The sequence below is a fragment of the Rutidosis leptorrhynchoides genome, chromosome 1 (genome assembly GCF_046630445.1).
Source record: "Rutidosis leptorrhynchoides isolate AG116_Rl617_1_P2 chromosome 1, CSIRO_AGI_Rlap_v1, whole genome shotgun sequence".
Lineage (NCBI taxonomy): Eukaryota > Viridiplantae > Streptophyta > Magnoliopsida > Asterales > Asteraceae > Rutidosis > Rutidosis leptorrhynchoides.
In genome coordinates, this window is record NC_092333.1 from 5870363 (window position 1) to 5882662 (window position 12300).

The following is a 12300-nucleotide window of genomic DNA, read 5'->3' on the forward strand; positions in this document are numbered from 1 at the left end:
TTAAAGAAACTCCTTGAACATTTCTCCATGGATAGAGAAATTCCTCATATTACATTAGTATTCGCCATGAGGGTGAATAGTCCTAACGAACATTTTTCGAACCCTAACTAACTTGTTCAAACGTATCTTAAGAGATTCTATTCCAACACGGTGTATCTTCGTCATTTATCCTGTATCGAAATACTCGTTTCACTTCTAGCGTTACAAGAGACCTTGGGAACCCACTTAGACACATGTACCGTGTATCTCCCACAAACAGACGAACCGAACAAACGAACGATTTACGTCTTCGAAAGGCATGTTTCAAACTTGCATGGTCGCTTTTAGTTGATCCCTCATACTACGATAGTTACCGTTCTTGTACTAACGCCGCACTTCCGAAACCCTATATGACCGCAAATGTCATACCCCTATTCGTTGGACCAACGCATGTGGCAAGCAAACACCGAAATCTGAACTACATCAGGAAACAACAATTGAGATCGTTCAAGTCCGAGAAGGGCTCGAGACGACCCGTAGTCGCCCAAAAGAGTTATACCAAACTTAGATGAAAACCTCACAAAATCCCTGTAACAGTGTAATATTGAGAACCCGCACCTTGGAAAGGTGTAATCCGTTTCGGGAATCAGGGAAAGTTAAACCCGCGACATGTTAACCCTTTTGAAACCTTGGGGCGTATTGGAACCGCTCCCTACCGTTTAGAACTTTCGACTCAATTAAGTTTCCGTTTACCCTACATTTCGTGTAACAAACTTAGAAACGTGTCCTGCGGAACAGGAACGTGCAATCCTGCTGGATACATCAACTATCGATGACAAACTTCTCTTCATAGGAAAACCAGTTGAAACCAGGTATCGTAAAAACCGAACCTTAATACAACGTAACACCCCGACTATCCGGATTCGTGGAATGTCCAAGAAAGTACCTTCACTCATTCGTAGAGTTACTACTCTAAGTCTCGAGTAAGAGATATCGACTACTACTTCCAACTAAATTTCGGGACGAAATTTCTTTTGAGGTGTGGATAATGTAACATCCCGCATTTTTCCGTTAAACTATTTTAACGCCCGTCTTTTTCTTTCTAGATAATGCCCTTCGTATCTAGATTCGTATCCTTTGTTATGTAACGTTTTAAATATCCTCGTTATCGAATTTCAATATCTCCCGTACTCCCGTGTAACTTAAAATATTCGATCGGTTAAATCCCGCACCCGCTTTGAAACTCGAGGGACCGGAGTTGCCAAATGGGCAAACTAGTTGACTAGGTCAACTAGTCAACCCATTTTTCATTTCATCATCTCTCTCTCTCTTTCTCTCTACCAAGAACACACACACAAAAACCCATTCCATTCATTCATCATCTAAATTCAATCTTGGAAGCTCACAACAAATCCGACTGCATATTCTTGATCCTCTCATCATCCTCTTCGATTTGATACTAACTTCATTGATTTTGGGTAACATTTCTAAAACACTAGATTTCTTTAAATTCGTGTTCTTGACTTAAAAGTTTGTTAATTAGTGTCTATGGCTCATTGTGATGTCGTGTATGTAATTTGTATGCTCGATTTGTTGTTTTTGGTGTAACTAGTTCATTATGAAAATTGCTTGCTAAATCCTTGATTTTGGATGATCAAATGTTGTTAGATTGTTAAAGTGCATGTTTTAAAAGTGTTACTAGTATCTTTAGCTTCGTTTTGATGTATAGGTTGATTAAGGAAACATCAAACTCATGACTATTGATTTTTGTGAATTTTCGTTAGAGTTTGATAGACTTTAAATGAACTTTTGATGATTTGAATGCCATGAAATGTTGTTAGTAAGTGTTTAGTTGTATTACATGTTTCATTACCTTCAAAACGGCATATCATATGTATAAATTGGATTCCCGAAACTTGAATTGCAATTGATGAACTTGAAACCTTGTTTTGGAACATTTAACGAACTTTCGACGAGATTTTTGTTGTCTAAAATGATAAATTTGATTTAGGAAATGTATCTAGTTGTGTTCCTTGTCGAAAGAGCTTTCCGGTGATATAAAATACATGTCTTAATTGTTTGCGGATCATAAACTAGGATTGATTGAAGTTTGGCTCGTGTCTTGTGTTTTCTGCAAACAGAGCCTGGAAACCCCCTTGGACGCCGTCTAGCACCTCAGGACGCCGTCCCACCTTTTGAAACGGGACGCCGTCTAGCTCATCAGGACGCCGTCCCAGTCTTCAAAACAGGACGCCGTCCAGATATATGGGACGCCGTCCCAATAGCCTAAAACTGGCTGTTTGTTTTGGTCATTTGACATGAAAATGTTTGCTATGCTACGGACCTCCGATTAACATGAAACTTGGCCAACATGCTCATATATGATTATATAACTTAGAAAAATTGTCGGAAATCCAACCCGACCCCGTTGACTTTTCTGTTGACTTTGACCCGACCAAGTTGACTTTTAATCAAACTTAACCAAATACTTATACAACCTTTCTAACATGCTTATTTACTTGTATCTTGCATGAAACTTGACAATTTGATTCACATGCTACTTAATCGAGTCGTAACGAGCCATAGGACTAATTGAACAACTTTGACCGATCGTGTTTACCGTTATTTGATACAACCTAATTGTTTAGGTCAAGACTAGCTTTGTCTTCGCACGCGTTTACTTGTTGAAGTACTTTATACTCGTGCACTCGAGGTGAGATCATAGTCCCACCTTTTCAACAATTTTTATTCTTTTAAATCGTGGGCTGAGAAAACATATACATTACATATTTATATACATTTCACATGTATATATACTTTTCATACTTTTATACTTTGAACACAAATACGAATACAAAGATACAGACGAGTTAGAACAAAAGTCCTCAATCCAATTATCATTAGTTCCACTTGCAGGGTGTAAGTGTAAGCGAGTGATTATGTTGTGTGGCCATACGGGTTTAACGAACCCTCATTCAGACGGTTCGCTACCGTTAGTGGATGAAATATAATTTCAACGTGCATAGTGTATGTTCTAACACTATATTCAAAATTCAGAGGGAAGATTCAGTTAAGTTTTGGTAATTGGGTGCTCGTGATACAGACAACATCCTTTGGGATGTATACGCTTGATATTCACTTTATACTAAATCTTGTGGTTTACAAACACATCTTTAGAGATGTATACGCCTTGATACTAAACCTTGTGATTCAAAATATACTTTTACAAATACATTTATGATCTCACCAACGTTTTCGTTGACAGATTTCTATGTTTTTCTCAGGTCTTGCACGATATGTGATACATGCTTCCGCTCATTATTTGATACTTGCATTGGATGTCGAGTATACATGCTTTTCGTGGAACGTCTTTTGACTTTACTTTAAACTGTGTCGCCTGGATTTCAATCGTACTTATAACGTTGTAACTTAACTTTTGGTTGAACAATTCTTGTAAACTTTGAAACAATCTTTATTTTGAAATGAAGGCGACATATTTTGGTCAAACGTTATCTTAAAGACTTATAATCAGGTAATGGGACCCACGTAGCCGACGCCGTCACTTGACGATTTGTCGGGGTCGCTACATGCTTTATTAACTATTTTACAATATTTATATGCGTGAGTTTCATTTGCCCTTTTTACTCTTTACATTTTTGGGCTGAGAATACATGCAAATGCTTTATTAACTGTTTTACAATATTTATATGCGTGAGTTCATTTGCTCCCTTTTAATCTTTACGTTTTTGGGTTGAGAATACATGCAAATGCTTTATTAACTGTTTTACAATATTTATATGCGTGAGTTTCATTAATCCTTTTTTAAATGCTTTTGCAATATATATTTTTGGGACTGAGAATACATGCGATGTTTTTATAACTGTTTTACGAAATAGACACAAGTAATTGAACTACATTATATGGTTGAATGATTGAAATCGAATATGCCCCTTTTTATTAAGTCCGGTAATCTAAGAATTAGGGAACAGACACCCTAATTGACGCGAATCCTAAAGATAGATCTATTGGGCCTAACAAACCCCATCCAAAGTACCGGATGCTTTAGTACTTCGAAATTTATATCATGTCCGAAGGAGGATCCCGGAATGATAGGGGATATTCTTATATGTATCTAGTTAATGTCGGTTACCAGGTGTTCACCATATGAATGATTATTTTTGTCTCTATGCATGGGACGTATATTTATGAGAACTTAAAATGAAATTCTTGTGGTCTATTAAAATGATGGAAATAATTGATTATGATAAACTAATGAACTCACCAACCTTTTGGTTGACACTTTAAAGCATGTTTATTCTCAGGTGTTAAAGAAATCTTTCGCTGTGCATTTGCTCATTTTAAAGATATTACTTGGAGTCTTTCATAGCATATTTCGAAGAACGTTGCATTCAAGTCATTGAGTTCATCAAAGATTATTATTAAATCAATTTATAGTTGGATAGTGGATATTATGAAATGGTATGCATGCCTGTCAATTTTCGATGTAAAGAAAGTTTGTCTTTTAAAAATGAATACAATGTTTGTAAAATGTATCATATACAGGTCAAATACCTCGCAATGTAATCAACTATTGTGAATCGTTTATAATGTATATGAACGGGTCCTTTCATTTTACAGCTTCAGTTACTGGGGTACCACCATTCCGCCGGTGGCAACAACTCCGATGTATATTTGCCGAAGAACAAAATCGTCGCCGATGATTGTATGAAGATATCGGCTATGGATGTTAGAAGTTTGAAGTCACCTGAATCTTCGCTAAAAATACTCGATTACTTGTGGCATCATTTTGTTTTTAGATCTGATTCTATCTCGTTTTCGTTTTTAGATTTGATTTTCGGCATCTGATTCCGTTTTCGTCTTCGAATCTGAATATAGAAAATAAATATGGTATGAAAACTCCTCAATTAAATGCACAGTATCATGTAATGTGGTAAACATGTAATTAGGATTTTATATGTACAGTATCATCATTTCGTTTGTATGTGAATTTTATATGAAAAATGTTTTGTTTGATTTGAGGAATTTATAAAAGCATTCATATTTCATTTACTATCATCAGAGCTCCTTCAATCTTCCTTTAATCTTTAAGCCTAAGATAAATATTCTAGTGATTAAGAAAAGTAGTGATAATGATTTGGTATTTTAATTCTAGTTTGAAATGTTTTTATTTCAATTTTTTTTAAGCTGATGATGATGGTGGTGTTGAAGATGAAAAGTTTAAATAATGATGAAGAAGGACTTTTGGTGTAATTTTTTAAGAAAATTCAGGGATCAGTTGTGTATTTTTGACTAACGGTCGTTAATGAATTTGACGATGTTACTTTTTCGGGCAAAATTTTAAAATCGTAATCTTTTTCGGGCTTACACAAATTGGGGGTTACCTTGATTGTCAAATTGGGTAACTTAGGTTACCTTTTCGGACAATTTGCCCTTATTATTATTGTTAATGTTATTATTTTTTTAGCAAAAAAATAAATAAAGGATATTCTATTAAATAGGCCTCAAGTCACAAAATAATGAAAGAAGCAGAATATAGTAGGCTAAGTTGGGTTTACAAGATACTACCCATTTGTTAAATAAAACTACATCCTTATAAAATCGAATACAATAGCATACATTAGAATCCAAATAATAACAAAAAGAACACCAAATCTTACATAATAACCCAAGGTTGATTGTTCGATATATATAATTGTTAGCTTACACAAATCTTCGCGTTACTTAATCATTGAAATACCTTTAGCTTGATGTGCTCCACCGTCACGGCCCAACCAACATACAAACCTTTAAAAATCAATTCGTTTCTAGCCAACCATATTGCCCTTATAGTCGCCAGACTAATCAACTTTCAGAACCATCCCGCCTTAATGCTCAATCCATTACTCCAATAATGAGAGAATTCGAGGATAGATGAAGGCATAATTCAACTTACATTCCATCAATTGAAAATAGCGGACCATAATTTATAATACCATGATCAATGAAGCAATAGATGATCTATGGATTCCACACTTAACAAACACCACCCACACGAGTCATCCGTATCTTACCTTAGGCAATGTCTAAACCTTAGAACATCCTCGACCGGAACCGCGCCTTGAATCGCTAGCCAATGAAAAGAGACAATCTTAGAGGGCACAAGTTTATTCCACACAACCTTCATCCAATCAATCTCAATAACGAAACTAGAGGACTTCGAACCCCTTCCGCAACCGAAACTAGAGGACGAAAATATCATCATCATCATCATCATCATCATCATCATCATTATTATTATTTAACTAGTTATTATATTAGTTATTAATAAATAAAATTAAGACTCACCCTTTGTGGTCAAGTGGTTCACCCCTTTCCACTTGTGCATTGGCATGAGGGTGGGGAGCAGTGGCGATTCTAGGATGTAAATTCAATGGGGTCCTATCCAATTTGAGTGGTACTTTCTAAATTTTTTTTCATAAAAAATGGTCATTTACTTCCATACAAATCACTAATTCTTAAAATATATGGGGTCCTATCTATAAATTTAGTGGTGTCCTATACAATTTTAATATTATTTTATACATAAAAAAATTTATTTAATGGGGTCCTTTGACACCACTTGACTCTAAGTGGAGTCGCCATTGGTGGGGAGGTCTCAAGTTCGAATCCATCCCCTTAAAAATATTATTGGGATTTATTTCCTGAAAGCCGGATTGCCCAGGTGAAGGTTTTACCGACCCGTATTCAGGACCCAGGTCCGACCGCCTGCCCCTCGGGATGATATAAGGTTCGGATCCCTGAATGCGGTTCGAGTTTCCTGCTCGAAAGCGCGTGTGCGTTCCAAATGAGAGTATTCGATGTCAACAACTTGCCTTTAATAAAAAAAAAATTAATAAAATTAATTATTATTTTTTACTCCGTATTAATTAATTATAATAAACCAATACTCCGTAGTATATAAATAATAATGGAAAATCGTTATCATTCGGGAGATGATTCTAACACACTCTTTTTTGATCCTCACACACCTATTTTAACCTTTTACTCTTCTAATAATACTCCATTTCTTTAAATTGGTGTGTGAGGATCAAAAAAGTGTGTGTGAGAATATCCCTTTATCATAAGGGTTACCTTTAATATTTTCCATTTTCCATAAATAATAAATTAAAGTAACCAAATTATAACCGTTGGAGAGTTTCCCCTTTTTCATCTGAGAAAACAAATTAAATTTAATGCGCATCGAATCATATACTCCACTCCGTAGCTTCACTAAGCATAAAAGCGATCATCATCTCAAATCCTCCCATTTTATATATTTTTTTAAAAAAATTTGGTTTCTACAATCAATTAATTTTGACCTAAGAAACAAAAATTGAATCTTTAATTGACATTGTCAATGACGGCAAATCAGATGCAAACACAAGGAATGGATGTTAATGATAGTAACAACAATGAGAATAGTGTGATTCATCATCCGTACGCGTTTCATGTATCTGGACCGCGTAAAGTTTCCGCACCTAACTGGCGTGATCTTATCAATTCCAGCTGGTTAGTTCACTTTTTTTTTATCGCTTTTAATTTGAATATTTTTATTACTTAGGGGTTTTATAGACTAATTTTAATTTGAAAATTTCTAATGACAACCCTAAGGGTTGTCTTTAAGAAATTAAGACATGCTTAATTTATTTGTACATTATAATTAACCACCCACTCCATGAAAATAACCACCTCCAACAATCAAATTATACCACTCTTTTATGCATCAATTACTTCTTAATGACAACCCTTAGGGTTGTCATTAGAAAACTTCTTTTAATTTAATCTGGTTTGTGGACTTTGTAATTCGGATTTTAATTCGTATACCTGTTTTGTAAAAATATTAGGTTTTGAAATGAATTACAAATGTAATTTGAGGTTAATTGTTTTATAGATAGCTTAAAAGTAGATACTTCTACTCCGTTTTTTTTTTTTTTCTTTTCTTAATAGAAATTGAATTGATACTTATGGCTTTAAGTGCCCAATTGGTGGTCTTTCTTACAGTAATAAAATGCAAAAGAGAGAATACTCGAAGACTTGCATTGGTTACTCTGTTTAATTATTGAATTCTATAGCTATAGCCTATAGATAAGTGTCGAAGACTAGATGAATATATCCGAAAGATTATGGTAACAAGTACTCTTTTATGTGATCATGGAGTTTAACTGTTGTTCATGGTTACACGAGCTTAAAAATTAGATCTTTGAAAGGATATTTTTGCCTAACGATAACGATATAACAACATAAGAAACTAGGAATTGGCAAAAAATATACTGACGAAATTAGCAACGAATGAAAGAGGACAGGCCGACAGGGTAAATAGCTTTAGTTTTGGAGAACTATATTTATATTAACTCTGTTTAGTCACTTCCACTTGCCAACTGATTTTCTTTAAGTTTTCAATTTTCTTTTGTTGTATATCGTGGGAGGACACACAATGTTAGTTGTTTGAATAAATGAAAGTGCAGTTTTTAATTCGTGTTCTGGATTTGCAAGTCGATCTTTCATGTTTTACACATGCTATATGCAGTCTGTAATTAGTGAACAAACAGTTACTTGAGTGCACAAAAGGCACACATTAGTGGTTAATTATTTACTTTGACATCATACTTAAATGTGACTACTTTTTGTGATTTCAGGAAAGATGGAAACTACAAAAGGACTGTCATTGCTTGTTTTATCCAAGCAGTTTACTTGCTAGAACTCGACAGACAAGAAAAAAGATCTCAAGAAAACGCTTTAGCTCCAAAATGGTTCATACCTTTTAAATACAAACTTTCAAGAACCTTAATTGATGAAAGAGATGGATCTATATATGGTGCAATACTAGAATGGGATCGATCTGCAGCTTTATCTGATTTCATTGTCATTAGACCTAGCTGTGCACCTCGTGCAGTTTTAGCATTAAGAGGGACACTTTTAAAAGGTCCGACTCTTAGGCGTGACATCGAAGATGATCTCAGGTTTTTAGCATGGGAAAGTTTAAAAGGTTCTGTGAGATTTAACGGCGCGTTAGAAGCTTTGAAGTCAATATCAGATGCGTATGGAAGTCATAATGTGGCGATTGCGGGCCATTCTTTAGGAGCGGGATTTGCTCTACAAATAGGGAAATCGTTTGCAAAACAAGGACTTTTTGTTGAGACACATTTGTTCAATCCACCATCTGTTTCAATTGCTATGAGTTTGAAAAATGTGGGCGAAAAAGCTTTCATTGTTTGGCAAAAAGTCAAGTCAATGGTGTCGTCTAATGTTGCTGTTACTGCTGAAGATATTAGTAATAATAATAATAATCCAGTAGCCTTTAGCAAATGGGTGCCTCATTTGTATGTGAATAACAGTGATTATATATGCTGTTATTATACTGATCCGGCTGGCGTTGAAGCCAGCGGCAGTGGTGGTGGTGATGCAGTTGAGAAGGAGAATGTGAGGCCGCCGCCAGTTAGCGGTGGACACGTGGCAGCAAAGCTTTTTGTGTTGTCGAAAGGGAAGCAGAAGTTCATGGAAGCACATGGATTGGAGCAATGGTGGTCGGATGATTTGGAGCTCGAATTGGCTTTGCAGAGTAGTAAGCTTATTAGTAAACAGTTGAAGTCACTGTATACTTTGCCTCCTAGCTCTACCCCGAACCGTAGATGATCAAGAACTAGTGCTTGATGGAACTTAATATATAACTGTTTCATTTTAATTTTGTGTGTTGATCAAAGTTTGTAGAGGAATTTCAATAAAATGATGGATTACAAATATCACCTTTTCAGGAAATACAAAGTTCTCTCGAGGATCACATATATGGGCCGAACGATTTAAAACTTGAATTTACCATCCAAATTTTGTGACTTGTGTTAAGGTTATGATAACTTCCGTTTGAACTTAATTCTAAACAACAATAATTCGTTTGATAATAATCCTAAAGGGCCGGAGGTCTTCTCGGAAGCCATCTCTTTATCCGTCGAATAAAGAGAGGGATGCATTTCTCTACTCTTGAGAGTGTTTCACTCTGGGTGAAAAAATGACTTTTCTTTATTCTTGGATAGAAGAAGGATTGTCTACATATCACCTCCCCACATACACCACTCATGTGGTATTGAGTTTTGTTATTGTTAATCTTTATGAATGAGGTTAAATCAATATATCAATCTATTAATCTTAGAGAGGTTAATTTGATCGTTTGGTTTACTTTCTGTCTTTATCGGGTTGCATTCGGTGTTCTATTTGTTAGTTTATTTTAACGTTTAACGGGTTGTTTGGGGATACTCGTTTTCGTTTATAGATAGTTTTCATTTACTTAGTTGCTTTCTAGGTGCGAGCTTCCTGTTGCCCTCGTTTACTTGTATTCCTTGTTGAGGGGCGTTTTCTTTTGGAAAACGGTTTCGTTTCTATATGAGTTTTCGTTTTTTTTTTTTTTTTTTTTTTGCAAAAAAAAAAAAAGAAAAAGAAAAAAAGAAGAGAATACATAATAATTGTTTGACAAGTGTTATAAATATAATATAAGTATAATTTAAGAAAGCTACTAAAGAAAATGGAACTTGTGAATGGTTAAAAGAATATTTCAAATTTGTTGAAAGCTTAAGAGTCAATCAAACCCACCTTATAATTCTTAATTTCATTACTTACATGTAAAATGAAATGGGTAAAATTGCATACATCAAGAAAATTAGACGAACAACAATTACTAATCTAGACCATTTACCCTCTAATTATATGTATGAATATGAATATGAATATGAATATGAATATGAATATGGATTGTAAGTATATATCCATAGACCGGAAACCTCACCGTACCTCTCATAATTGATATTGATATATACAAAAAAAAAAAAAAAAAAAAAAAAAAAAAAAAAAAAAAAAATACATATTAACTCTTACATTTTGACTTTTGCGTGGCATGTTGACTCAACTTTCTTAGTCAAAATGTCAACAAAGACGTCACAAACATTTGTTACCTCGGCTCTTTTCTTTATGATCTTTAAAACACTTATTTTCCCGTCTAAAATAGCCGTACATGTGAAACTAAGATGACCTGACCCGATATCATTATCAAAATTTGGATCCATCGCCATTTTATCAGCAGTCACGTTAGCATAAGCCGTTATGGTAAAGTTACCACGAGCTAGAATCTTGGCTTGTTCAATAGGTATCTCAAGTATTAGTGTGCCTCTATAATAAACATTCGCAATCGACGTTTTAAACGTAAAACTCCCATGATTATGATTGCTAACTGTCACGTTTAACACAATCGTTGCATTTATGCTAACTTTAGGAAATAAGCTATATTCGAGATTCTCTAGGGTTGTCGGATGGGTGGTAACCTTAGGGTTTTTCGGTTTGAAAAGAGTGAAGAATAGAGTTATCAAAACCACAATGAGGATAAATAGTAGAAGTACAACAACCCCACAACATATCTTTAGAAATGTTCCTGACTTCACTTTTTTTGCTACCATTGCTTCCATATTGAATAGATTTTGTAGTCATTATTCAAGTGAACATTGTTTGAATTTAAATAAGGGTAAGATAGGAAAAAGTTTTGATGGTTATTTTGTTTGCTTTGTTTGACTATAAAGGAATGTTTTGGGTATCCTATTAGGGGAAAATGACAATGTGTCATTGTTTTGTTTTAATATATCGAATAAGTACACCCAACTTTAAACATCGTTTCATTCACATCGTGTGAAATTAATTGGATTTTAGCACGGTCAATAATAGTACAGATAGAGTACATATATTGTTGTACATATTACATCGCAATTTAGGGATGGCATCGGGGTCGAGTTTGGGTCGGGTTTAGGTAATCCCAGACCCAAACCCCGATTGTCCCAAACCCAGACCCGAACGCGAATCCGTCGAGTCTCCATTTAGTTACTAACTATTGGGTAATCTGGTTTCCCCACATGTAAGAAGTATTGGATAAATGAGTTATTCCACGGTTATTCGAGTCTTTTTTCAGGTATACGTGCTAGGAATAAAGCACGTGAGCCCTAACAAGATTTGATAACCCTAAGTTATCAAACCCACTTACAATAAACGAAAATAGTTGATGTATATAAAGAAACTAGCAAAAACGATAAAGACAAGAGAATTTAACGAGGTTATATGTAATCACGAATGATTACTTTAATCCTTGGCCACCAAAAAGAGTTCTTTTATTGATAGTTTTCGCGGATACATGTATGAGTTACAATAAGATGTTTAAATATGCAAAACTCAACATGGAAACGACTTAGGGACCAAGAAAACTCGACTCTGGAAACTTCTTCCTGTCAGACCCGTGTCGCGGTCGCAACAAAT

The 12300-nt window shown here is 34.9% G+C and overlaps 2 protein-coding genes across 2 annotated transcripts; one reads left to right on the forward strand and one right to left on the reverse strand.

Annotated features, from left to right (window-relative positions):
• Window positions 1-7326: 7326 nt before the first annotated feature.
• LOC139855591 (GDSL esterase/lipase At4g10955-like) lies at window positions 7327-9870 on the forward strand. Its single transcript, XM_071844833.1, has 2 exons — window positions 7327-7527; window positions 8655-9870. Exons 1-2 carry the CDS (start codon window positions 7376-7378, stop codon window positions 9649-9651), a joined length of 1149 nt encoding a protein of 382 aa, XP_071700934.1. The 5' UTR covers window positions 7327-7375; the 3' UTR covers window positions 9652-9870.
• Window positions 9871-10877: 1007 nt separating this feature from the next.
• On the reverse strand, window positions 10878-11465 carry LOC139900830 (uncharacterized). The gene has a single exon (XM_071883599.1). It carries the CDS (start codon window positions 11463-11465, stop codon window positions 10878-10880), a length of 588 nt encoding a protein of 195 aa, XP_071739700.1.
• Between the last annotated feature and the right edge of the window lie 835 nt (window positions 11466-12300).

What these genes read in the sequence shown, in the direction of transcription:
- LOC139855591 (XM_071844833.1), top strand. Translation starts at nt 7,376, where the DNA reads ATGACGGCAAATCAGATGCAAACACAAGGAATGGATGTTAATGATAGT. An exon ending in GATCTTATCAATTCCAGCTG is followed by an intron (nt 7,528 to 8,654) that starts GTTAGTTCACTT and finishes TTGTGATTTCAG; the next exon opens with GAAAGATGGAAACTACAAAA.
- LOC139900830 (XM_071883599.1), bottom strand. Translation starts at nt 11,465, where the DNA reads ATGGAAGCAATGGTAGCAAAAAAAGTGAAGTCAGGAACATTTCTAAAG.